The sequence below is a fragment of the Lissotriton vulgaris genome, chromosome 8 (genome assembly GCF_964263255.1).
Source record: "Lissotriton vulgaris chromosome 8, aLisVul1.2, whole genome shotgun sequence".
Lineage (NCBI taxonomy): Eukaryota > Metazoa > Chordata > Amphibia > Caudata > Salamandridae > Lissotriton > Lissotriton vulgaris.
In genome coordinates this window covers 1183508236-1183533151 of record NC_141696.1, presented here as the reverse complement: position 1 = coordinate 1183533151, position 24916 = coordinate 1183508236, and the positions used below count along the sequence as shown (strand labels likewise).

Below are 24916 nucleotides of genomic sequence, written 5' to 3'. Positions count from 1 at the left end.
CTTTTCTGGCTGTTCGACGACATCATATTAAAAGGTGGGTTAGGGCAAGGCTGCAGTCCTGATCCTACTGGATCAGTCCGTAGTATTTGACAGCGTCTTATCACCTATTGATAGAAAAACTGTACAAGACTGGGATCTATTCTAAAGCTCTAAAATGGTTAGGCTCATTCTTAAATAAGAAAAAACAATTAGTCATTTTAGTCGCCTTCAGTTCACTTCCCTGTATATCCAAATGCGAAGTGCCTCTGGGCTCCTCCCATAAGGCCAACTCCTGTGTGTGTCTCCTCCATCACACAAATTGTGAGGAAATGGTGTTTTAAGATCTGCTCTTACACAGATGATACCCAGCTGGTAATTTTGATGTGGGAAAAACATCAGGAAACCAGAGTCAATCTGACCAGCTTTCTTACGAAGGTGTCAAGTTGGATGAAAGCACACGGATTGAAATTAAACACCTTAAAAACACGAAATCCTTCTCTTTGGTGGAGCACAACAGATTTGAAACTCCTCCTGGTGGCCGACTACGCTTGACCCTGTCCCTGAGCCTAAGAAAGTGACAAAAAACGTAGGGATCCAAATTGACAATTCCCTATCTAGGCAGGAACAAGTCAATAGTACTTGTGGCAAATGCTTGGCATACTTCTGAGAAATATCTTCTGATGGATGTACGAAGAACCATAGTTCAGGCTTTAGTGACTGGTAGATCATTACGGGAAAGCGACATGTGGGCAAGGCGGATTACCTTGTCTCATGTCTTCAGGTAATCCAGAATATGGCAGCCAGACTAATATGCAACAAAGACCTATTAAGCTCTGCCTCGGCCGGTTTTAAACCCTTCACTGGCTGCCCATGCGCAAAAAACCAAAGTTTAGACTTCTCTGCCGAACACACAAGGCACAAAACAAGCTTGGCGTTGAAGTCATCAAAAAAGTGAGGACAAGGGGCTGCTCCTTCTTTTATTTAGTGGCGACCCAATGGAATTTACTACCTTAACACTCACCTCATGGAAACCATCTTAATTTTAGAAAGAAAGAGATTTGGCTTTTCCGGGAATAACGACTTCTGGCGCATTTTACAGCGGTTAACCCCCTAATTCGGACTTCAGAGCTCGCAGCAATTCTAGTGCCGAGATATCCCTTTGGGGGAGGAGTGTTGCACTGTACAAATAAATAAATGAATCAGGGGCTCTCCTCCCATGTATAATTTGGGAGCTATGGTGAGTTAAACAGTCCCCTGGAATACAGTGCAGGACAGGTATGGGACATCAGTCCGCATGCCCACCAAACTAGTCTGTAGAACTGTGGTTGGTGCAAGTGCGGATACGGCAGCAGTAGTCGGACGCTGCCACCCCACTTGGGCAGAGGAGTGATGCAGCCCAGGTTGCGATGGCAGTGTACACAGCAGTCACAGTCCCAATCGCCCAAGCAGTAGCCGCTGTCCTGTCTGCGTACAGTAAAACTGTGCAAAAACTGAGAAAGGTATAGGGTGAGAAATAATCACAATATAAAAATGTTAGACAGAAGTAATGGAAAAAAAAAAGTCACTCACCAAGCCCTCACCAAGTTGGTTTTGGCAGGAAGGCACCTCCAACCCTCGACAGAGTCTGGAGGACCAACTTCCACAAACGTCGAACCAAGCATATGCGTGGTAAAGGCATATGCGTGGTTTAGACCTCTGTGTTCCGCTTGTATTGTTAAGACACGCGTTGTTTAGACTGCTTGGTTTACACGGTTTCCCCTCTTCTTTTATATACTAGAATTCTGCGGTTTCTAAGACCATAGGTGCAGTACTTAATCACGTTAGCAAATTGGAAAACAAAATGCTGAAACAAATGGATGCTAAGTACAGCAAGAGTGTTTCTTCTGTTAGTTATAGTTTGGTCATTTGGGGTTAAATGGAGATCTCAAAGTTACAGGAAAAGAAATTCTGCAGGATGCTTTTGGGGGGTCTCTGAAAACGCTCCGTTTTTCCTGCCATGAGAAGTTAGGTTTACGGGTCTAAATGATTAAATTAGGCCCAATTCGATTATGGGCTTTGGTCTAGATAAACCTTGCCACAGAGTTCAACTGAATGCAAATTAACTTGGTTTTTAAAAATCCCTCGGTTAAAATAGATTAAAAAGCTTTGCAGTGACTGAACTATAGACAATTACAAATTTCTATGTCTGGTTTTAAAGAAGGATAATACTTGTATTAAGAAAGCTTTGGCAAACTTTAGAAATATGGCTAGAAAGCAAAAGAAAATGATGATTGTTTATGGAATATTGTTGGTAAAATTGAGTATTATTGCGAGTTGGCGCACCAGAGGGCTGCACAAGAGACTTTAGGGATCCATACAAAATGTATGAAAGAAATAGAGAAAGCGACTCAAGAAAGCAACAATGGTTGTTGAAATGGATTGTAGGTAAGGTTGAATAAAGAATAGTAGACTTCACCAAAATGCGCTCTGTGGATGTGGCTTTTCTGAGAAGGTCAGAAGTACATCCGTGTATGTGTTAAATTAACTACTATGGTTATAGCGGGGGTGCTGCCTCCGCTACCTCGTAGATTCCCGATCCAGGTGGCGGAGACTGGGTTCAAGTATTTGGAATTTTCATTTCCCTGGACCCCTCTGTACGTTACGACCGCAATCTATATGTTCCTCTTCGGCGCCTTAAACTAGACGTCCAGCGATGGCGCGGCTTGCCCTTGTCCCCACTGGGACGCGCGGCTCTTTTCAAAATGATGTCCCTCCCTAGATTTTTATACGCCCTGCAGAATTTCTTTGACCCTGTTCCCTCTAGCTACTTTCGTGAGGTTAAGGGGCTCCAGAGGCAATTGATTTGGGATGGACGGGCTCGTATCTCGTTATCTAAACTCACGTTGCCATGGTATGATGGTGGCATAGCCCTTCCGGACATCAAACGCTATTACTGGGCCTCACAGTGGAGCGCGGTCAACCATGTGACGTATTCAACGGGCCCCGTCCCTGCCTTCGCAATGGACAAATGACTGTTGCCGGGTGGCAACTACAACAGAGCTTTGTATTCGAAGGAGCCATTCCGACTTCTGACTGGACCTACAAAATGTGCTGTGCGTTTGTGGAGATGAGACTGTGGCTACGGGCTGGGGTGATAAGATGACACGGCTGACTCCATTGTATGACTGAGAGGTTGGGCAGCCTGTGGCGGTCGAAAGGGTTTGATAGATGGGATATGATCGGTATTAGCAAGGTGGAGGATCTGTGGTCCAAGGGCACAGTTAAGTCCTTTGAGGCCCTTAAGGTGGAGTACCAGCTTGACGACAGGGAGTATTCGATATCTTCAGGTGCGCCATGCTCTGATCTCTGTGTTCCCTCCTGGGACGGAGATCCCCCAGTCGTCGCCGCTAGAGGATCGTATTCTGGATGGCCACGTGCCTGACAGTACGATTTCCTTGATTTATAAAAAAGCTCATTAATACCAGAGCTGATCTTCTGGTGCGGCTTCGGGCCTCCTGGATTGCGGACGGCCTCGAACTAGATGACGAGGATTGGCAGATAGCGATCGCCTCCGCTAAAGAGGTGGCTATTCCAGCTCGCCTTCGTTTTGTGCAATTGAAGATCCTCCATCGAGTTTACATGACTGGTACGCATCTGGTTCGATTGGGATACTCGATTGATGAGCTGTGTAAGCGTGGCTTTGGCATGAGTGGCACCTTTCTCCACATCATCTGGGAATGTCCGGTGATCTCCGCTTTTTGGTCCAGAGTGCATGATATTATGGGGCGGGTCACCGGGGTCTCTTGCCTGAGGCGCGTCGTTGCCTGCTTAATGTCTGGGAGCCTACGGACTGCACGGCCGCTCAGACCTTTTGGGTAACTCTTGGCAACATGGTTGCCAAGAGGGACATAGCGCAACTCTGAGGTTCTCGTAGACCGCCTGGGATAACAGCCTGGAAGGAAAACATGGACTGGTGCATGTTTCGGGAGAAGACGGTCTATGAGGCTCGGGTCCGTCCCAGGAAGTGGGGCAGGATTTGGTCACAGTGGAATGAGTACCGTGGAGATATCTGCACCCCTCCACTCGAATACACTGCTGATGTTCCTTCATCCCCGTAATTGACGTTCCTGAAGACTGACTAATTAAACTTTTGTGATCCTTTTCGCCATCCCCCGCCCCTCGATAGTAGTCGCTACATTCTTTAGAAACTGTCTTCCTCCTCCTCTCCACCCTGCACCCTAGATATTGCTCTTACCATGTGAGTGTGTGAGGTTTGTTCTTGTTTTCATCAAAATTATAAAAACGAAACCTGGTCGATCCTTTCTTTATGGTGTTTTGATGCCAGTGCACCGATATGTTGCGATTTATGGCTTCAATGTTATAATGTGTTGTCTGGTATCCAGACTTTGTCATAGCGGCCGGCCCGATTGGGTTGTAGGCAGACGCTGTGTACTGTGCAATCTGAAAATAAAGGTTTAAAAAAAAACAAAACTAACTACTATGAAATAAAAGCCTTGAAACAAATGACTGAGATGCTGTACACATGTTAACAGTCAAGTAATTGTCTATTGATTTATGTTAATATAAAAAAGTATTTTTTTATTTCTAAACCGTGTTGGGTGTAGAACCATATTTACCCATCCTAACAAATGTTTAGGTTGGCTGACTGATGGAATTTACTCTGGGTGAAATTCATTTAATAATTTCTTCCCCCATAGATAGTATTGGTTTTATTATACTATTCCATGCACTTAACTACTGGTTGGTTCAAACGCGAATGCATATTTAGTGAATTCTTTTCTTTTTTTTAAAGTTATCAGACCCCTTAAGAAACCTTTATTCTGTCAAACTGGTGTCCTCATTATGTAAAAGACCGCTTCCTTGTACCTTCAAAATGGTTTATTTTGCTCGGATTCACTGCCTGATAGAGTCTGTAGAAGAAATGAATTGGTTACCCCAACATTTAACAGTTTTGTATAAAATTAGATTTTTGATGATGTAACTATATTTATAATGTTCTTTAAATGTGTTATTACTTGTTCTATTGCTTTTATAATATGTAATTGGGTTTCTATGGTATTAAAAAAAAGAAATACGTTAATATGACTTAGTAAACTAAACTATGCAACACATCCCTGGTAAATTGCTTTGTGCTCGGGTGTAAAACAACATTTAGCACAGGTATGCATAGAAGGCCAAGCAGCCGCCCACCAAATATCAGTCACCAGGAGGCCCTTGCTGAGAATAATAAAACCTTCCACTAAGCCCTGGGAGTGTGCCCAAATGCCAGTCAGCAGATTTTGTTGCCCAAGGCGTAACCAATCATGATATAGAAGGTAACCCAACACAAAATAGTGTGTTTTGTAATTATTTTGCTTTTTGTAGCTCCATCTTAGTTGCACACAGTTAATCATTCTACCCTGTCGTGACTAGTACAAGCAACCTAGTGGTAGAGAGCACATGCAAGATTAAAATTCACTCTGTGCAAACACTCGTATTCCTTGTTGGTGTGGAAGAAAGGAGAACAACTGAAGGGGTATGGACTGGCCCATAAGAATGACAGACACATTTTGGTAGACAAAATAGACCAGTACATACAACCATATTTAACAACAAGGGGTGGTGATGGACAGTCTCTGAATTAAGCAGAATACTCTCACCCAGTCAAGAGATCAGGGCTAGATCCAACACCGTTTTTTAGCTCACTGCACCATCCCAGCTCAGAACCTGGCTATATGCAAATTAGTCTGTTCCTGTCCCAGTGCATGATGGGAACAGGGCAAACCAAACTACCAAGCCAATTCTTACACTGGGAAGGAAACAAGCTTCCGGGGACCGGTTTCTGGCATTTCAGCCGTTGTCGGCCCAGCTTGCTTGAATCCTGATGGTGCAATGAGCAAGGGACATACAACCAGGTTGTCAACAGAAATCTGAATAGTTCTCGGACAGAGAAGGTTCAGAAGTCACCGAACCCTAGAGGCCAAAGTGATAGCCACTAGGAATACAGACACTGAACAATTTGTGCACTGGTTCAAATGGTATTTGTAGCACTTATAGAGTTTATTACACCAAACAAGGCATCAAAGCACTACGCAGGAGGAATAACAGAGGAACAAAGCTGCTTTAATCAGCAAAAAGCCAGGTTTTAACTTGCTTGAGGATGCTGAAATGCACCGGGAGTTAGAGCATGGCGGATGCCACAGTGAAGGCCTGTTTGACACGCCCTCCCCCACAAAGGAACCCCCCCCATAGGTTGTCCAGCCGAACGCAGCAGTCTCTTTGCGCATATACCAAGTAAGGGTTGTCCGGAGATTACTCTATCGGAGTGTGGAGGGCTTTGTGTGTCAAGCAGATTGCTTTAAAGCACACTCTCTTCTAGCAGCCAACGAAGCAATCTTAGTCCTTACCTAACCCATGAGGCACAGGGTCAAGACTGATTTGCATATGGCCATGTCTGAACAGGGGTGGCGTGTGAACAAAATAACGATGGATTAAACCCAGATCTGTGACTGGGGCGAATGTTCTGCCAATGTGCCACATTCAGTGCCATCATCTTGTGTGTCAGTGTGCTTTAAAGCACACTCGCTTAACTAGAAGCCAATGAAGCAATCTCAGTCCCTCCCTAAACGAAGAGAGTTTGGGTATACTCAGAACCAGGCATGCAGCAGCAATCTGGATGATTTGGAGCTTATTTAAAAAATATTGTCTGGAGTTTAAATAATGAGCATTACAGTAGTCTAAGCGAGAGGTGATAAGAACAATGACCAGTGACACCCTCAGCTCTTTTGGAAGAAAAGGTAATATTTACTTCAGAATACCAATAATCCAGAAGAAGAAACCCATTGTTCTATTAATCTAGGTGTCGAACGACAAGGTGTTATCAAATATCACACCCAGATGGTTGATCCAATCAGATGAGTTAACAGGTTTAGGGCTCACTGAAGAACAATGAAGAGCGTGGGAGGAAATCGGCATGAAAGCGGTTGTTTCAAGAAAATATGCCACTAAGGATGAGCAGAACAAACAGTTCAGGGAGATGTAAAGCAGCCACATACCACTTAACGGTAATGACTGCTGAACCTTGTTGAGAAAGGGAACATGCAAAGCACTCTATTTCAGAAAAGCGAGCCTCAAAATGGATTTAAGCTTACAGATTTGCACCAAGAAATTAACTTTTAGATTATAGGCCTGTTTAGCCTTATTTGGTAGTGAGTTTTTGACAGCTAAAATGTCCGCTACCTCGAGTAGCAGGCAGAAGGCGGTCAATTGGCACTGTTAAAACCCCACTGCAGAGTCTGGGGTGAAAAGAAATTAGATTAATTAATCTTATTAGCTTTATACTCTTACATCTTCTACAGGGCCTGCAAAAGCAGAGGGATTAGAAGGAATGCATCAAACAGGCCCTGCAAATAGGCAGATTAAAACGTGCTCCCTACAAAATATTTGAGGAAAACGAAAGGTACAGGAAAGACACTTCCTATTTAAAACCACTGTGGAGAGATTCACATAAGGACATTCAAATCAGGGTCAGTCACTTCGCAATAAAGCTACCATTTATGATCCACTTGTGACAGGAGACTGAAGTTATCAACCTGCAGTATTAGAGTGCCTGTTACAAACACAAGGCCTCCAAATGCAGGACCGGTCTTTTCATCCAACGGATTGCTTGGTCTAAAATAATGTGGACAACTTACCCCCAAATGGAGAAGAGAAAGGCCTTCAATGCAGGAGTACGGCCCAAAACACCAGCACAGTTATGTGCTAATGTTCCTGAATGGTGGACCACTGAGACGTGTTCCATCAACTTCTTAAGACCTGCACCTCAGATCAACAAGGAGGAATCCGTGACAACGGAGATAGGACTAAATGAACTTTTTTTTTTATACAAATGGAGAACCAGAAGAACTGTACATTGGAACCAAGACACCCCTGATGCCGGTGCCAGACTTCTCTACAGCTCCACTTCATCCGACATGTTCAAGTAGCCTGCATAAGGCCATTAAATAAAACAAGCCAAGGACAGTGATCATATACACAGCCACAAACATTGGAATCATATCCTGAATATTCAGAAGCCTGAGGCAAAGGAAAAGCTTTCATACAGCAACACTGCACCAATAAAGCTTACCCTCTGAGCAGAATAAGGCGGGCTACTGTAAACCAACTAAAAAGCATAGGCTGTGACGTAGTCATGATGCGCTGAATATGGTCTGACTAGAATGAAACACCCCACCTTCACAAGTTAGCTGTCAAAGTATGGGAATGGATGTACTTCTGACCTCTTGAGAAAAGCCGCCACCAGACAGCACTTCGGTGAAGAGCTGCAAAGTGGTAGCAAGATAAAAAGAAATAAAGTAAATTTGCTCGTGAAAATGTTGGATAGGTAGACGAAACAATCATTCTAGATATCTAGGGGCACAATCCAAACCAGTGCATAGTGAGTGTTGTGGACCTGACCAAAGGCACCACTACTATGGCAGCTTTGTAGCACAGTACTGGCTCCATAAATGCATAGTTTAAAGTCAACAGTAAACGTAGGCTGGGGAATTTCCCTCGTGATGTTTTGCTTAGACTCCACAAGCATTAAGAGCAACTCCAGAGCCTCTGCATATACTGAAATGTAACATAACTGACAGAAGGTCAAGCAGGGTACAGAATACCACCTTCTGAGGAGGGGTCAAGACCCGTACCGATTTGAAGGTCTAGATAAAGTCCAGCATCCTTAAACACGGAAAACAGGGGCTGTCTGCATAATTTCCCTCCATACACATATAATCCCGTTCAGGAGTAAGGCCTCTAAAGGTGGCCATCCAATTAGTGGCCCCATGGATGACTTCATTACCCGCACCAACTTTGCTATGGATCAAGAAATATCTAAACTTCAAGCCCGGGTATCTCTAGAGTTGGTAGCTGCTAGAAGATTGTCCGAGGTTATTGCTACTTCCAAAAAATCCTCCCTAAGCCCCATAGCCGCTGCGGTTACTCCGGAGCGCCCTCCTATTCCCCATTGTGTAGTCACACAGGCTGAGGTTCACCTGACCCCGCTCCCACTTGCCCCTTCTCCGCCCCCCCGTCCATCCACCCAAACTAGACGAAATGAGTGTACCTGCCACCTCTTGCACTCAGAATGCTATTCCTAATCTCCCCCCCGGTGTTATTTAATGCCACTAGTGTTATCCAACCAAAACGGAAGCATCGATCTCGTTCCGCTTATTCTCGGAAGAACGCGAAAATCGCGGTGTCACAACATTTGGCACTGCCGAAAGGCTCGACACCTAACACAAAAGGTGTTCGGGTCCCTGGGAAGCAGCCCCTAATGGAGGGAGGGGGGGTTGGGTCAACTGCTGAGCCACCTAACATCACCTTAGAGGCTGAGGGCTTACAGGTAGATGGTTTGGGTAAAAATGATAGGGAATTCATAGATCTGGTATGGGAATCCCTTAAAAAACCCCTTTCCCCTTTAGATCTCAGACTCTCACGGATCGAAAACAATCTACTCGAGATGGAAAAGAGCATTATTGCTCTGGCCACTCTCGGCCTGAGAAGTCTTGAGAACCAGGGTCTCCCAGTAGCTGATCCTACACCTTTAGCTCCCACATCACAAGCCCATCAACTTCTCCCTACAATACCAAGTACTTCACGCCCGGTCCCCAAACCGAGGACTGTGGCTGTGGACCAAATTTCAACTGCTACAAAACCCAAGGCCCCTAAACGGGCCTCCACACACCTACCTGCCAACCCTAAACCTGGAGCCACCCTCAAACTCCATCCTGGCGAAGCGGCCCACCAGCCTACCCAGGATCTCCCGGCAAAGAATAACTTTAGAGGGGGTTACATTGACCTCCCCCCGGAGGCCAACGACTTTGTAGTTGTGCTGACGGGTGTTCCCCAGATTAGTAGCGGCCAACACGAGAATCACTGGTCCTTGAAAAATAAAATAATGCATTGGCTTAATGTCAATAAACCTATTCCCAATGGCCGTAGAAGTAGAGTCCTGATGGTGCGTAGAACTCCTTGGGTGGGCCCAACAAGGAAAACCAATCCTGGGGATTGTATAGTTGTAACCTTTGACGATCCACACATAGCACAGCATATATGTTTGTGGCCCTGCAGTGAAGGGTCCTCTGTCATTCCTAGGCCACTGTCCTTTTTTTATCCCCCGCGCCCCATATACAATCAAACGGATAACTGGTCACTAGTTCACCAATCAAGGAGAAGCCGCCCTAATAATCGTGTGAATTCCTTTTCACACTGGAATGGCTTCCCAACTTCAAACAGATTTGGAGGCCTAGAGGAAGTAGATTGACTCTCCAGGCACCCTGGTTTCCATCCAGTGGGAAATGTATTGCCATTGCAAGTTCATGGGCCTTGCGAATCTCCTCGCGTGTGTACTGAACCCCTAGTTATTGATCATTTTTGGCCTAGTAAGAACATCAAATAGTCCACTCTCAGAGGGGGGGGGTTGATAGCTTCGAGCGGTGTAGATCCAGCTGACCTGACCGCTCTAGGTGATTTTTACCCACAAGGTAGGGAAGATCAGTTGGCACCTCCCCACATTCTATCCACGTTACCCACCCAGGCCACCTTAACAGTGGGAAAACTGCCTGAGGAAATCATGGCTCTCAAAATTCCTCAAAGTGAGCCCTTAGAAATGCTACCTTTACTGGCTGTGCCCATTCCATCCGTACCTATTCACTCTCCTAGTCAGTCTACCATAGATGTACCCCTGCTAAAGATTGTAAGCTGGAATGTGGCAGGGCTTGCTCGCAACCTTGATAACCCAGAATGGAATGTGTTCTTAGAGCCCTATAACATCTGTATTCTGCAAGAAACCTGGTCCCAGGAACCAAAACATAGAGTAGGCTTTACAACCTACTTTGTACCAGCTCTCCAACAAAGTGGATCTAAGGGTCGCCCGTCTGGCGGCCTTCTAATATGGGTCAGCATTGCTCTGGGTCTAAAAGTGAGCCAAAAGTCCACCCAATCTCCTGACCTCCAAAGGATCTCAATACACTGCCATGGGGGAAGGACGTTAGAGGTTTTCAATCTTTATTTGAGGGGCGCTAGGAGCGGGTCATCAAGTCTACCATCGACAGGTCTAAGCAACGACCTAGCTGCTTGCAAGATCGACTCTTATGTTCTTCTTGCAGGCGACTTTAACTGTTGTTTTGAACCATTGGCAAAGGAGGATATTTTGGATTCTTTTGATGAGGACACAAGAAGAGGAATCCTGACCCTCGACCCGATTCCAAAATGGACGCAAAGTGCGATAGACATCAATGCACTTTGCATGGAACACAACTTGAGATCAACAAATGGTCGATCTAAATCGGATCTTATGGGTGCTCATACTTACAACAGGACGGGCCGCACCTCCAGAATTGACTTTATCATGTTGAACTATAATCTCTGGCCTTTCCACCTAGACCTGGAGGTTATAGCGTCTTGTGATAGTGATCACAACCCCCTTTGCCTAACCCTCACTTCCCCTTGGCAGATGAAGAAGCAAGATCAGCCTGTCCATATCTGGAAATCATCCCATGAAATTGCTCCGTCTAACTGTGGCAGGCGTCTGAAGTGGGCAAATGTCAAAGCAGACGAGGCAAGGCTGGTGCAAGCCGGGACCATCTTGTCTGTGGTGGAGCCTCGGCTTGACGCTTTAAGTCCATCTAGTATAAAAGTTTTACCGTTATTTTCAGAGACCGTAGCAGCACTGAGTGAACTGTTTATCATTCCCCAATCCAAGGCCAGGGTTGTACCCAAAAGTGCCTCCAAGGCTAGAGATAAATGGTATTCCTCTAAATGCCGAGCTGCTAAGGGGGAGCTCATTTCTGCAGTAAAGAACAGGGATCCAGCCACTATTAGATCCGCAAGGAAATTCTACAGAAAAAACGGTGGCTGAGGCGAAGGAGGCTCATGAATATCATTTCTGGTGTGAGCTAACTGAGGCAAGTAGCAAAAAGGACTCAAAGGGGTTTTGGGATCTTCTAAGAGCAAGGAATAAGCCCATTGACCAGCAAATAACTTGTAACATCCCTGGTGACGCTTGGTTTGTTCACTTCTCCAAGCTATATTCTGCTACACTGGGGTCATCTCCTTTATGTCCGGGAATTTTGTCCAGTCCATTAGCTAATCCCCTTGCCATCGACGGCCCCTTCACTAGCCAGGAAGTTGAAAGGGCAATTGGGGGTATCGTCTCCAATAAGGCTCCAGGTCCTGATGGGATCCCAGGTGATCTACTGAAGTCCTACCCAGCAGTGTGGAGCAGATTAATTGCTTCACTTCTAAACGAGGTTCTGCTAGGAGGCTCTTTTCCTGACTCTTGGAGGGGCGCTGAAGTTGTGCCAATTTTTAAGAAAGGCAGCAGGGATGACCCAGCCAACTATCGCTTTATCAGTTTGTTGGATTCAACCCAGAAGGTTGCGGGCAAAGTGGTATTGGGTAGGATTTTGCAGTGGGCTGATGAGGAAAAGATCCTGTCCGACTTTCAGGCAGGTTTTAGAACAGGGACAGGCACCATCGAGCAGACATTCCGCCTTCTAATGCTATATTGGAAAGTGGTGGTGCTGGTAGGGGGCACTTTGTATCTAGTCTTTATAGACTTGCGAACTGCCTTCGACCTGGTCCCACGGGCACTACTATGGAATGTCCTTGATGGATTAGGTCTACCCCCCTACTTGCTGTTCTTGCTTAGAAAATTCCATGAAGACAATTTCGCCCAGATCAGATGGGGTGTTCAGGGAGAAAAAACAACTCGTATCCCTGTAGATAGGGGCGTCCGCCAGGGGTGTGTGCTTGCCCCCACTCTGTTCTCTCTTTATGTTAACGGAGTGGTGGAGCATCTCCTGCAACTTCCTGCGGATGCACCTACCCTGGCGGGAAGAAAAGTTCCAACGCTCCTGTTTGCGGACGACACCCTCCTGATCTCGAAATCCCCAGCGGGCATTCAGAAATTGCTTTCTAGCTTCAAATCTTTTTGTGATACCAAGGGTTTGGCTATAAATATAGGCAAGACCAAATTCCTTGTCCTTAACCCCCCCAAGAAATCCGTTGCTCCTCCTGTCTTAGACTCTATCCCCCTTGAAAGAGTCAAAGAATTTGACTACCTGGGAATACGTCTTTGCGATACCATGAGTTGGAAGGCACACCACCAAAAGGTGTTTCTGACTCATAAAAGGGTCACAGGAGCCTTGCTCAAGGAACAACGAGCCTCATCCTTAAAACCAATTGGGGCACTGCTAGATATCTATAGAGCAAGGGTTGTAAGTGCAGCTCTGTATGGCGCAGAACTGTGGGGCACGCAGAGAGTGGATATCCTGGCCCATCTTGAAAACAACTTTCATAAAGATCTGATGAGGCTACCCCACAGTACTCCTACAATCCCCCTCCTGTTAGATACAGGCACCCGCCCAATTTGTGAACAAGCAAAATTGCGTCCCCTGCTACTCTGGTCCCGGATATGGAATGTCCCAGAACTGTGTAGTTACGCTGACGCCCTAAAAGATCTGTTGTCCCTTCCAGGTTGCAACAAGGTATCCTGGCTTAGGGAGGTCAAACGACTGCTCTATGAGTTGGGTTTAGGAGACGCTTGGGTTAACAAAACAGCACCGCCCAAACAGTTCCTAAAGAAGGCCTATTGGTTATGGGTAAACAATAAGAGAATGTGTAACTCCAACCATTGCAAATCTGTCGCCCAGTTTTTGCTAGTTAAGGAGCTCCCCCACAGGGAACCTTATCTGGACTTAATTCATAACTCTGGAGACAGATCACTGTATTTTAAATTTAGGGTGGGTGTACTCCCCTTAGGACTGCTAACTTCCTCCTGGAACCCTCCACTACAAACGGTTCCGTATTGTCCGTTCTGCGTTTCAAGGGTTGAGTCTGTCGCCCACCTATTGTTTGAGTGCAATGCCTATGCAGCTCCTAGATCGAAATGGCTAAAGCCCTTGTGTAGGAGCCTGGGAACAAGATCACACCTAGAAGCCCTATGTATACTGCGCTCAGATGCCCGCCCATTTATTGCATGCTGTATCGCAAAATTTTTAGGCTGGGCATGGCGCATAAGAACCTCAAGGAAGCTGTTGATCCAGTAATGTGCTCCCTGTTGAACTGCATCTTATACTGGCGTATATATGTTGAAGGATATCTTATACTTGCACACTTATGTCTTACTGCTTTTATTATGATTCCCTACGGTATTTTATATTATGTACCCTTGTAATGTTTTTACTTGATGTTCCGTATTGCTTTTATGATATGTACCGTATCGAAATAAAGCTATTACTACTACTACTATATAATCCCGTTCAGGCAACATTTACCTAAATGCACCTATAATCCCGGTCAAGCACGTCTAAAATTTCATAATGTGACCTGAAGGGCTCCTCCATTCGAGTGAATATCGGGGCTCTAGAGGGGTGTTTGCTTCTCAAAGAATGTATGCCAACTTTAAGGACAGGGGTGGTACCTAGAATGGCACCGGAGATTGCACAGAGGTCCAAATGGCCATCTCTGCAGGGAAAAGGTTTATTCTAAAGCAGTGCGGAGGCCGGAGCCTTCACAGTTCCGACGTCAGGTGCTGTTGGAGTACTGATCTCAAAGTCAGGTCCTCCTTGGAGACTGTCCTAAAGTGATGCTGGGCAGTGTTAAAGACATCAAAATAACCTACCAAAAAGCCTTGCTGTGGGAGATGTCATATGGAACCAAAATGATTCAATGTTTAAATTTAAGGACAGCAATTGGCTACAGATAGGAAAAGGCAGGCCCTCTAGAATGGCCCAATGGGGCATGAACCAGCCTCAGGTTTTCTGTTTGACTCCTGCATCTCCATGCATCCAAAGGCCAAGGGTCAAGACTGGGTCCCAGGCATCACTTGCTGGAGCTGTGGAGATTCAATAAGGACATCTTATTTCAACACCATCACGTCAACTGAGTAAAGTATACTGGACTACATCTTCAACAGAGCCCATTTAGATCTTTAAAACCGTATATGTTCCAAAGGACCTTAAGCACCTCGAAGAATAAGTTACCTTGGTTAACAATCTTTCTTGTGAATACTACATCTACCTGCAACTTACTCACGCTGCAATTCCATCCATGTACCAGACTAGATCTGTAAAACTCTTGCAGAGTTTTTCAACGCCACAACTCTAGGTCATCCCTCGGACAGATCTGAGCTATAAAAGGGCACAACCTAACACACTGACATCAGTTCCCATCTTTATTCAGTGCTCTTAGTGGGTCTCTTCCTGCACTGCAAAAATGTGCCCGGAGTTACTCTTTCAAATTATTAAAGGTCTGTGAAACAAAACACTTTGGCCACACTAGGCTGGAGGAAAGGCATCTTACAGCAAGAGTGTACTTTAATAGTCTGAAAAAAAGGTCAATCCCATCTTCATTAAATAAAAAGAAGTAGAAAATGGAAACAAACTGCCTGAAGTTAAGCCGCACGTTACGTTACGCAGACTGCTGAATTAAGCTTCTACAGCATTAAGCCTTTTTGCATGGACGCATTGTAAGGAAAGGTACGCCGACAGCCTCACAGGTACACTGAAATGTTATGAAATGCTAACACTGTACATATAAGTACTGGTATACCTGATTTAGCTTTGTGCATTCAGAGTCCTTTTCATCTGCTTCTTCCGTGGATAATCTTTGTAGGTCATCATTTACGCGCTCTGGGATGAAAGGAGCGATTTCTTTTTGCACATCAGGCGGAGGCACCTTAGTTTTTGCCATCGGTGGTCTCTTCATAACCTTACCTTTTGAAGCTTGCCACCGAGCAAGCCGGGCCCTGTGTTAAAAAAGTGACAATGTGAGGTCAATTAGAATCCATAACTATTCTAACGAGTTTGTATAAGTGAGGAAGAAAATAAAGAAACCAGAAATTGCAACAACAAGAGACAGTTTTATTAGAACCACAAGTTATTTTGTATTTATTTTTAGCCCACTGCCTTACTTATCCTGATCCACATGGACGTCTTTGGAGGAAAGAAAGGTGAGCAGCACTACAGCAACTAATCTTCCCACTTCCCCATCAGTTTAGTTTCAGGAAGCGAGTAATCTAGACAAAGAGGGTCAAATATTTCTAAATAAGGGACGAGGTTACAAACATTCTTTTTCTTAATCTACCCTTCTACTAGACCCACTCCCTTTTCAAACAGACAGGAAAGCATGGAATGCCCTTATACTAGCTACACATTGGTGTGAAAACAGGTTACAACTAACATGAAATATTGCATTCTCTCATAGGTTACATACCTCTCACTTATGGCACTGGCCCACTTCTACAAGGGGAATGAATGGAAACAACAGTAAATACGGTGTGCACATGTTCTCCTTTTGGGACAATTGCACCGAAATAATATGGAGAAGGAAGAGCCTTCATCAGGAGTATTTCTTCACACTTCAGCAGCAAAATGTCCAGGACGGATTAGTTTGTGTATTTAAAATCATCCATGAAACATTGCTTTTATTCTGCAACTATCAAAAATGAAGGCTTGCTGAAGACCGCTCAATAAGTGAGGCCAATTTAGCTTCTAGTCAAATGCAGAGTGCACTGGAGGCACTTAAGGAGAGCCAGACACTGGTGGCACAAAAGAAAATATGTTAACTACCTGTAACTGCAGTTATCCAGTACAGTTATCTTTCATAGATTCACATGCTTGAATCATTCCTAGTCGAAGTGAGAGTCCCACAGTACCATAATGAAGCAGTAGGGTAAAAGTATCATAGGCTTGAATGGCCCTAGACCAGCAGATTAATTTATTTATTTTTGTTTAAAAGGACCAAAGTTTAAACTATAACCAATGAGCTGCTAGCACCCCTTTAGACCACTCTGAAAAGAGGCAGAGTCCCTCAGATTTTCCATCCCAGTGTGAGTAATATCAAAACTAAAAGGGGAGCCCCTTCAGGGCGGAGGGTGGGTCACATGGGAATCTATGAAAGATACCAATACTGAATAGCTGCAGTTACAGGTAAGTAACTTCTTTTCTTATCCAGTATTGGGGTGTCTTTCATAGATTCACATGCTTCAATCAGGATAGAAAGCAGTATTATGATAAAGGGGATTAACTTTAGTGGATGGTGGGTAACGCGGATATACATTTGTATATAAAGCATTTGGAGATAAAGCATTTAAAGAGCTAAACGATGAAAATATATCTCAACATGCAAACCTCTTCATTATTGACATTAAGATAAGCATTAGTGCAACAACTTTCAATAAGCAAAATGATACAAAAGTAAGGGGACATTTAAACTCTTGAATATAAATACGAAAAAAAAACACCTGTATTTAAAGAGGCTGGCCTTATTGGAATAGAGGAAGCAACACCGCCTGACCCGCAGCTGTGTGAGTATGCTGCATGAATTCCAGGCCAAAGTGCTGAGTGAACATGTGGGTGCTCTGCCACGTTGCAGAGCAGCATATTTTCTCCAGTGGAAGGCCATAAACAGAGCAGCCGCAGTGGAGACTGCCCTCGTTGAATGCACTTTAACTCTTCTCACCAAAGGTGTGCCCGCCTAGGTAGGCAAAATTGAATTGCTGAGGTGGTTTATATGGCAATGGTTGGTTGTCACTGTGGTGCCTTGATCACCTTGTCCATAGGCCACCAATAGCTGGTCAGTCTTGTGAATACGCTTAGTTCTGTGCAGGTAGAATTTGAGACATTGTTTAATGTCCAAAGAGTATAGAGGTTGTTTAGCAGGTGTGATTGGATTTGGAAAGTAAGTCCTGAGAACAGTCTTATTAAGGTGATAGTTGAAGGGAACCTTTGGGATGAATTTAGAATTTGTCCTGAGGATAACAGAGTCATCCGTGAAGCGAAGGAAAGGTTCTTCAGTGGTAAAAGACAGCATCTTATTAACCATTTTGGTAGCTGTGAGAGCTAAGAGAAGAGCGACTTTCACTATGAGAAATTTGAGCTCAGCTCAATGAACTGACTCGAATGGTTGCGTCAGGAATTGCGAGAGCCCACATTAAGATGCCATTCCGGTGGATGGGGCTCTCGCCAGTGGGGGAGAAAGGTTCAGAATAACCCTTTCATAAATTGCAGAGATTACAGCGAGGTGGACCTTAAATGACGCATAGATCAAGCCAGACTTAGACAGGGAGAGTAGATAGGGTAAGATCTGCTCTGGAGAATAGCAGAACAGATGCAAATTGTTCCGTTGGCACCAAATGCAGAATCTTTTCAATTTTATCCTGCAAGTCTTTTAAGTGGCCTCCACTGTAGACTTGAAGAGAAAATCTCTGCCTTCTTGAGATCCTTAAATTTTGAAATGTGCATAATTCAGGAGCCATGCATGCAATTGGAGAGATGCTGGTTCCAGATGACACATCTGATCCCTGTTCATGGTCAGAAAAGATTGCATTGGAGCAGCTCTGAAATAAATAGTACCGACTGGCCTACTTGGGCGCGATCAGCAGGAGACTGCGTTCTGCTTTCATCTAGGCAAGGAGGCCAGGGGGTGTCTGGGGGCAGTGTATGCATATAATCACAGACCACTGCATCGAAAGGACATTTCCTCACGATCCTGGGAGAGGGAGTCTGCTGGCATAAAACTGCCATTTAGTATTGCAGTCTGTGGCAAAGAGGTGCAGTGCTGGTTTCCAACACTGAGAACACCTTGTCTAGCTTATGTTGGTTCCCAACCCACTGGTGGCTGCGGTCCTTTGTCCTGCTGAGAGCATCTGCGAGAGTATTACGAAGTCCTGGAACATGTTTGGCTCTTAAGAGTTATCCTGTGATCTATGAGCCAAAGCTCTTCTGCTTCATGGAAGAGTGCTGGGGGCTCGGTTCCTCCAAGTTTATTGATGCAATAGATGCTGGTCATGTTGTCCATACAAACCAGCACCAAGGATCCTGAGATCCGTGGGAGGAAAGCTTGCAGGGAGAGGAATAGGTCTTTTAGCTCCAGGCTGTTGATCTGCATTAGTCGTCTGAGGAAGATCATTTCCCTTGCATTTGAAGGTCCTGCAAATGACCTCCCCAGCCCTCCCTAGAAGAATTGGTGGATTATGAAATCTGGAAGAAATTGTAGAAATGTGAGACCTTCTGAAAAATGTGGTTTGAGATACCATCATTTTAACGCTTCCCTCATGTGTAAAGTGATGGAGATCAAATCTTAGAAGGATCCAGTCACTTCTACCCACTGTAGTTGGTTATTCATGCAGTGGTCTCATTTTGAGGCGAGCTAGTGGAATTAAATAGATTGCCCAAGAAAGCATGCCTAGGAGCTATTTGAATATCCTCACTGAAGAATACTGTCTTCCTGCAATGCTACTCAAGAATAACTTTATTTGGTTACAAGAACCATAAAAGTTTGCCAAAATATACAATCCACTTTTAAAACGTTCTTAGCATATTTGTGCAGCAGCATAGGTTAAACGATAAAAGAAACAATTCCTAGCATTTGCACAATTTAAAAAAAAGGAGTATAATCCTGGTACCAAATACCCAGTACGACAAGCTGCTTTAGCAATGCTAACATTTCATGAATATATAAAAATGTATCATTTAAAATTACAGCATACCTGATCTGTTGTGACTCATAGCGATTTCTAATAGTCATTGCAACTTTAATATAATTAGTAACTGCAGTTAAAATGACAGCAGTAGCCAAAGAATGCAAAAAATTAAAACCTTCGGTGTAGGTACAAAGCCTGATAGCCTCAAAAGTGGGGCTAAGAATGTTCCTCTGCTCTTTATAAAGGGGGCAAGACAGTATAAAGTGCAACGTGCTCTGAGCTGCCAGGTTATTGCATGGAAAAGGTGTGAGTTTGTCGACCCTTCCTGATTGTTTTGGGAATGCCACCACAAAGTGCATAAACGTGATCTGGTTCAAAGAAATCGTGTGTGTGCATTATTATTAAAAGTTAGATAAAATTGCTGTTGTGCCGGAGACAGATGTGAGGGACCGGTAGATGCAGCTCGACAGAGGTGCTCGGCTACCCCAAAATGGTAAGACTCGTTTATAATAACTTTCACGTTTATGTTAATGCTAGCAGGTTAGTCATAGTAGTGCCCAACACCCATCTCATGTATTGCATAGATTAATGCAGTCCTTAATGACTTCCCTTGTGAACATTAATCCTTCAGACAGCCAGATTTTTGCCCATAAAAGCAGAGGAGCAATATGTATTCGATCCTCTTATACATTCCAACCCCAGCTCACTATGGCAAAAGAACCTGGGGCACTGTTTGGGGTCATCAATAGCCTTTTTATAAAAAATAATTCCAGAAGCTAAGTGGAGGGTTTTATGGCCACACCACACTCCTGCCCCATAAGATGCAACAGGTAGGCATTTGGTTTTATAAAGGGTAACCAGCTCTTTGTTGCACCCTTGCAGTAATCAGAGGATCCCATGTCATAGTGTTATTAAAAGTGTTCCCAAAGTATAAAAATTTGGCCAGTTTATCAATAGTCTTACCCCTTACCTCAAACTTTATAGTTTCAGTCGATTTGGGGCCACACACCACATAAGATTTAATAAAATTGACTTAAATCAAGCGCCATCCTAAAATCTGTAAAAGTATTGAGGGATTTTTGGAGGCGGTTTGTGGTCATAGCCATTAGACCGGGTTACCTCCAATTCGGGGAAAGTCAATTTCCTGCTCTATTAAAAAAATCCCTCTATGCCATTAGTATAAAACAGGAAAGGAGCCAAAATACACCCCTGCAGTACACCTGTGAAAACAATAGGCCCAGTCTCTCCCCCGCCCCGCCCCCCCGGAGTGCTGCATCTTATGGCAACGGTGGTGGAGGCATGGATTCTACACAAGAGCGAGATCAAAGCTCCCTCAACATCCATTTGAGCCCACAGTTTCTCCCGATTAACAGTATTGAACGCACTGGATAAGTCCATGAAGGCCAGGTAGATAGAACCCTTCCTGGCCTTCATATACTTGCCCATAATCAGGGACAAAATGAGGCCCTGCTCTATGGTGCCCATCCCCTTCCTAAACCCATATTGTGTTTGACGTGATTTCTGCGCCTATCACCCACGTCTCAAGTCCTGCAAGAACCACCCTCCCCAATACCTTAGCCGTTGTGTCGATAAGTGAGATTGGAATGTAGCAGGCAGGATCACACCTATAGCGGTTTTTGAACACAGGAACCACAATGGCCTCCTTCCAAGGTGCTGGGATTGGATCAACCACCACCGCTTTAAAGACATTGGTCAGCAACGGTGCACAAAGTTTGGGCTTACTTTAAAACAAATCTAATGGGGCACCATAGGGACCTGGCACTTTCATACAGATTCCCTTTGCTAAGGCCTCCTCAACCTCGGCTACTGAAAGGGATACACTTAATTGGAAGGTTGAGATGAAGTCAGATGGCAAATCGTCACTTTTCTCTAACTGAATAAGATTTGGGTTAAATATGACCAAGAAATGAGATTCCCAGGCATCCACGAAAAATCAGGGAATCAGTGTGCCTAACCTAGGCTGTAAAAAAAGGGCAATTAATAAGGTCTCAAAAGCTTTTAGAATCTTTGAGGGCACTAGCTCTCACCAGATCTTCCCAGGCTAATCTCATTGGTTCTTCTTTCCTTTGATTTAGAATACTTTCATAGGCCTGTCTTGCGCTTTTAATTTGAGTTCTATCACTAGGCTTGGCATGTGGAGCCATTTTAAGATTCTTCTGTGCTCTGAAACACTACATGTTGAACCACCGTGTTACCCAGGGTTTGTTTCTTTTAACTGATCTTGTTAGTCTTTTGGCTGTACCTATAATGCTTAGTGCTAAATTTGCCGACCACCCTCTTCTCTCGAGAGACGAAAGCCTTGTTCTGGATTGAGTCGAGTTCGGCTCCAAGGAATGTCACTGACTGGGAACAATGGAGGTCTTCGATGGTTTAGGATAAGACTGGGTTTGTGAAAGAGGGTCAGGCAGTTCTCCATGGCTTTGGCTGCTTGCACATAGGTTGGGGCTTTTAGCAATAAGTCGTGCAAGTAGGGCAATACTTCATGACCTTGCTTTCTTGGGGTGACTGCTCCTAGAGCCATGCACTTGTTGAATATCCGAGGAGCGGATGTCAGACCGAAGGGAAGTACCTTGAATTGGTACAAGCTACTGTGAATCTGAGGTATCTTTGATGTTTTGGATGGATGGGGATATGAAAATAGGCATCTTCTACACTAAAGTCATGTAATGTAATGTCCACTGTAGAGGCACTGAAGGATGTCTAAGACTAATCATCCTGAAGGCTCGCTTCTTGAAGAATTTGAGTTTTCTGAGATCCAAGATAGGTTTCCACTCTCTTGATTTCTTGCGTCTATGGCAAAAAAAACAGAAGTAGACTCCTTTTCCCCTTCGAGTCACAGGAACCCCTCAATTGCTCCCTTGGAGACAATTATTCTGGCCTCTTGTTTTAATAAGTGAAGACAAGGATGGTGCACTACCCTGGGCAGAGAGCTTGGTGGTCGTTCTAAAAACTCCAGGGTGTGGTCATAGTTGACCAAATTTAACATCAATCTACCTGGTGATGTTTTGCTGGTGAAGAATGTTGTTGTAGATTCCCACCAACAGGAAGGGAGGGGATAATAGCTAGTACCCGACTGAGGTAACTGCTTGCAACCTGTGTCAAGGCCCTGAAGTGGTGGGTTTTTGTGGGAGCCCTGCCTAAAGAAACCAGATTTAGATGGTGGTCTATATTCTGGCTGCTGGTAACCTAGGTCTATACTGTGACTGGTAGGGCTGGTACTGCTGGATGCACCTCTATAGCTTGAAAAACCCCCAGACAGCATGCTCCCCTAAAGGGCAACTTTCGATACTGCAGGGTGCCAAGGGATTTGGCGGAATCAGTATCGGTCTGGATGGCTAGCAAGGCATCAGTATCCTTGCCGAATAAATGACCACCATCATAAGCCTTGTCCAGATCTTTGATTAGACTTCATGCTTGAATGAGGTCACCTTAAGCCATCGTTGGCACCTTAATACTGCAGTGCCGGGCAGTTGTGTAAAGCCTGTGGTGGCTATATCTATTACGCAGTATAGATATACTGCACCTCAGAGGCGTGCATTCTCCTTCCAATAATATTTTCTTGGCTTCCTGTCATTAGCCTCTGCATTACATTACAATCTGGCGATTGTAATGCTAAAGCAGCTCATACGGTTATGACGGCCATGATGAAGCATTAGCAAATATTATCCAAGCGGTGCCTGAGATGTGGCTGACTCGGGCCTGGGGTGCCCTGTAAGGCATGAAAGGGAATCTTCAGGGGTCCTATACATAGCAGAACAGCAGCCATTGTAGCAGGAGTCTTAATGACATTAAACCCCTTAAGCCAAATGTTGTCAATATTAGGGAGGGAGCATACAGACTTCCTGGTTTGTTCTTTAAAATTATAAAGGAAGCAATCGGATTGCTTTACTGTCATAGGAAGGAGGAATCTGGTAGCCGCTGTCTCAATTAAGTAGTGAATTTCTCGAATGAGGGTCTACAGAGCGATCTGGAAGAGGGGATTCAGCAGGAATTATAAATTTAATGTGGAGATGAGGTGGTGGAGAATGAGGATGATAAATTTCGCCCTCTTCAGTGTTCTTATCCGAAGAGGACGGTCGTCCCTAAGAGGTTCTGTCACTAAGGACAGAGGTGTCCTAGAAATAGCAGGAGGAGGTCCTGCTGGAGTAAGAGTAGCGATAAGCTAAGGTGGTGATGGCAGGTCACTACACCCTTCTTGTAGTGGAGGGAAGACTGCTTCCTGTAATCTGATAACATAGCTTGCAAGTCCTGGCTCAAGGAGGTGTGTAATATACCGTCTGAGAGGGATCAAGTAATACCTATAAGGCTCAAGCTACCTTGGAGGAGCGGGATAATGTTGGTAGAATTGTTCCTAGTCATCATTGTCCTCCTACTCCACTGGACATGAAGATGTGTAGGGCTAAGAGGAGTCACAAACGGACAGACATGGTCAGATTCTTCTGTGTCTAGTAAGTGGCTTGGTGGCAAAGGTAAGACCTTGCATGGGGAAGTGACTTCATGGCAGGAAACGGTCCTAATCACTTTGGTAATACGTCCTGTTGTAGATTATAGTCGTTAGCAGGATGGAGCGGTCTTACTTAGAAGTAGGTGACAGGACCACCATCGATGGATCGGAGGTAGACGGGACCGCGGTCAACAGATCAGACATCCACAGGACAGTCAATGGGATCGTTGGTGGAGTTAGTGGATCCGTTGACAACGGAATTTTAGTAGATGGTCTTGCCTCGACAATGGTCGAATTCTTGTCGACAAGAAGGGAGCACCGATAGCCACAGTTGACTTCTTGACGAAAGTGTGGTAGTTGTGGTCGACGACCGCTGCATTGCCGGTATTGGCGCTGTAGAAAGGGACTTCTGAGAAGATTAATGCCTCACTGAATCTGACGACAGGGCAGAAGAATATTGTTTCTCCTTATCAGAAGAAGCAGATTGTGAAGACGAGGCTGGAGAATTTTCTACATTTCGCCTTAAGGAGTCTTTAGCCTGGTGGCAGGCCTTCAATTTCTTGGTCTCCTCAGACATACTCTCCTAGGATCTGGCTCTTTTAAGAGACCTGCAAGAGGCATCCCAGTCTTAATCTGAAGATGCTTTCTGCTACTTAAATTTATGAAGCCACAAGAGCAGTCTGCCCTCTCTATTCCTCAATGTTTTAGATGAAAATACAACATATTTTCCATTGTTTTACCTCCTGTCAAGGAGGGAGGCTGTAGATGCAGTATGTGGGTCGTCCACATGAACCCTTTTCCTCCCACAGGTCTTGCAGGGACTGAAAAGGCCTCTGTCGGACATAATACCTTTAAGGTTGAAAAAAGCTGTTTGAGAAGAAAACTAAGCAGAGCTCTGGGAGACTCCCTTCACACACACCACATGTGGTGAAAACTGGAGGGACTCCGCCTCTCTTGGGAGTGTTATAAGGAGTGCTAGATGCGGATTGGTTATAGTTTAAACTTTGGTCCTATTTTTTTTT

The 24916-nt window shown here is 44.7% G+C and overlaps 1 protein-coding gene across 3 annotated transcripts in view; it reads right to left on the bottom strand.

Moving 5' to 3' along the window:
• Positions 1-24916, bottom strand: part of CKAP2 (cytoskeleton associated protein 2) — a 223050-nt gene that overhangs the window by 64133 nt on the left and 134001 nt on the right. For all 3 annotated transcript variants that reach the window (XM_086935045.1, XM_086935043.1, XM_086935044.1), the window contains exon 5: positions 15556-15751. In XM_086935045.1, coding sequence (XP_086791171.1) covers positions 15556-15751 — 196 coding nt within the window. The remainder of the gene's footprint in view (positions 1-15555; positions 15752-24916) is intronic.